Source organism: Austrofundulus limnaeus, unplaced genomic scaffold, assembly GCF_001266775.1.
Source record: "Austrofundulus limnaeus strain Quisiro unplaced genomic scaffold, Austrofundulus_limnaeus-1.0 Scaffold664, whole genome shotgun sequence".
In the NCBI taxonomy this organism is placed as follows: domain Eukaryota; kingdom Metazoa; phylum Chordata; class Actinopteri; order Cyprinodontiformes; family Rivulidae; genus Austrofundulus; species Austrofundulus limnaeus.
This window is the reverse complement of record NW_013953066.1, coordinates 246,315-249,174: the sequence shown is the minus strand read 5'-3', so window position 1 is coordinate 249,174 and position 2,860 is coordinate 246,315. Positions and strand designations below refer to the sequence as shown.

General features: G+C 45.5%; 1 protein-coding gene across 1 annotated transcript in view; it reads left to right on the top strand.

Annotated features, from left to right (window-relative positions):
- Positions 1-2,860, top strand: part of scai (suppressor of cancer cell invasion) — a gene marked incomplete in the record, with an annotated part of 42,437 nt that overhangs the window by 32,722 nt on the left and 6,855 nt on the right. The window contains 2 exon segments of the mRNA XM_014027577.1: positions 1,126-1,278; positions 1,351-1,452. Of these exon segments, the coding sequence (XP_013883031.1) occupies positions 1,126-1,278; positions 1,351-1,452 (255 nt within the window).

Below are 2,860 nucleotides of genomic sequence, written 5' to 3'. Positions count from 1 at the left end.
AAAAAAAAAAAAAAAAAAAAAAAAAAAAAAAAAAAGAACAAGCTCAAGATAAATTTCACTTGAAGAAAATCAATATAAAACAAGTGGAAACAACTTGATTCTGTAGATATTAATAAACCTGGAGGTGTGGATGAAACTGATGGGATCTTTTGACGTTAGTAACAAACTGTAGAGCTGATCCTGTTTGTCATATTTTAACACAAGTATAGAAAACAGCATTTTTCTTACAAAATAGAAGAAAGCAAAAGTTGTTCCAATTAGAAAAACACAACAGAGAGTTTAACTGTACACCTGTTGACAATACTTAGTAAAATACTGGAAACATTTGAATTCATTGACAAGAGTAATTTAGTTGGAGCTGTTTTGTTAGACTTTAGTTCTGCTTTTCATCATGATTTACTGTTAGATAAACTTATGTATCATAAACTTTCATTGCATACTGTCGGGTGGTTTACAAGTTACCTTTCTCAACGAGAGCAATGTGTATTTTTTAATGGCAGTGTTTTCAACTATAAAAAAATCACAATGTGGAGTTCCACAGGGCAGCTGCTTAGGACCTTTGCTATTTTCTATTTTCACTAATGACCTGCCATCTGTCCTGCAGCGTGCTAAGGCTGTGCTGTATGCTGATGACACCACAATGTATATGTCCAGCTAGGGTTGGGCGATAAATCGATTTAATCGATTAATTCCAATTTACCTTTTATGAAGATTTAATTTTGGGAAAATCTGGATTTTTTTCCCACCAGTGCACTCTTTGGGGCTTCTGTAGTTTAGAGGTCAGCCCACCTGTCCCTCAAGACTCTTGGTACATGACAGTATGGCAGCTGGCAGAGAGGATCTACTTCCCTAAACAGGCTGTGTGTCTTCAGTTTTCTGGAACTGGTTAGGGTTTGCTCATGGTCCTGAGTCTGGCCCGGCTCATGGTCCTGAGTCTGGCCCGGCTCACGGTCCTGAGTCTGGCCCGGCTCACGGTCCTGAGTCTGGCCCGGCTCACGGTCCTGAGTCTGGCCCGGCTCACGGTCCTGAGTCTGGCCCGGCTCATGGTCCTGAGTCTGGCCTGGCTCATGGTCCTGAGTCTGGCCCGGCTCATGGTTCTGACCCAGTTGGGTTGTGTGTTTCCAGGCGGACCCGGCGGTGGTCCTGAGTGACAGCAGCTCTGTGGTGGTCTTCAGTAACAGGATGCAGGACGGCAGTGTTCCCCCCCTGGAGCAGGGCATGGTGGTGGGGCAGCTGGTCCTCGCTGACGCCCTCATCGTGGGCAACTGGAACAACCAGGTTCTGAGCTGCTCTGAGTCCTTCTGGACCAGCAGAACCCCACCTGATCTGATGAGTTTGTTGTTCCTGCAGGTGAAGTTCAGCGAGTTGACCATCGACATGTTCCGCATGCTGCAGGCTTTGGAGAGAGAACCTGTGAACCTGGCCACCCAGACCTCCAAGCAGGGCCCACTGGTCAGTCTTTACTGCGTCACACCTGAGCACCTGTTCTCTACTGTTCTCTACTGTTCTCTACTGTTCTCTACTGTTCTCTACTGCTCTCTACTGTTCCCTACTGTTCCCTACTGTTCTCTACTGTTCTCTACTGTTCTCTACTGTTCTCTACTGCTCTCTACTGACATCTACTGTTCTCTACTGTACTCTACTGCTCTCTACTGACATCTACTGTTCTCTACTGTTCTCTACTGTTCTCTACTGTTCTCTACTGTTCTCTACTGCTCTCTACTGACATCTACTGTTCTCTACTGTTCTCTACTGTTCTCTACTGCTCTCTACTGACATCTACTGTTCTCTACTGTTCTCTACTGCTCTCTACTGCTCTCTACTGTTCTCTACTGTTCTCTACTGCTCTCTACTGACATCTACTGTTCTCTACTGTTCTCTACTGCTCTCTACTGCTCTCTACTGCTCTCTACTGTTCTCTACTGCTCACTACTGCTCTCTACTGCTCTGTACTGTTCTCTACTGCTCTCTACTGTTCTCTACTGTTCTCTACTGCTCTCTGCTGCTCTCTACTGCTCTCTACTGACATCTACTGCACTCTACTGACCTCTGCTGCTCTCTACTGCTCTCTACTGTACTCTACTGACCTCTACTGCTCTCTACTGTTCTCTACTGTTCTCTACTGCTCTCTACTGACATCTACTGTTCTCTACTGCTCTCTACTGTTCTCTACTGCTCTCTACTGTTCTCTACTGCTCTCTACTGACATCTACTGCTCTCTACTGTTCTCTACTGCTCTCTACTGTTCTCTACTGTTCTCTAGTGCTCTCTACTGTTCTCTACTGCTCTCTACTGTTCTCTACTGCTCTCTACTGCTCTCTACTGTTCTCTACTGCTCTCTACTGACCTCTACTGTTCTCTACTGCTCTCTACTGTTCTCTACTGTTCTCTAGTGCTCTCTACTGTTCTCTACTGCTCTCTACTGTTTTCTACTGCTCTCTACTGCTCTCTACTGCTCTCTACTGTTCTCTACTGCTCCCTACTGTTCTCTACTGCTCTCTACTGACATCTACTGCTCTCTACTGTTCTCTACTGCTCTCTACTGTTCTCTACTGCTCTCTAATGTTCTCTACTGCTCTCTACTGCTCTCTACTGTTCTCTACTGCTCTCTACTGTTCTCTACTGCTCTCTACTGACATCTACTGCTCTCTACTGTTCTCTACTGCTCTCTACTGACCTACTGCTCTCTACTGCTCTCTACTGACCTACTGCTCTCTACTGACCTACTGCTTTCTACTGACCTACTGCTCTCTACTGTTCTCTACTGCTCTCTACTGTTCTCTACTGTTCTCTACTGCTCTCTACTGCTCTCTACTGTTCTCTACTGTTCTCTACTGCTCTCTACTGCTCTCTACTGTTC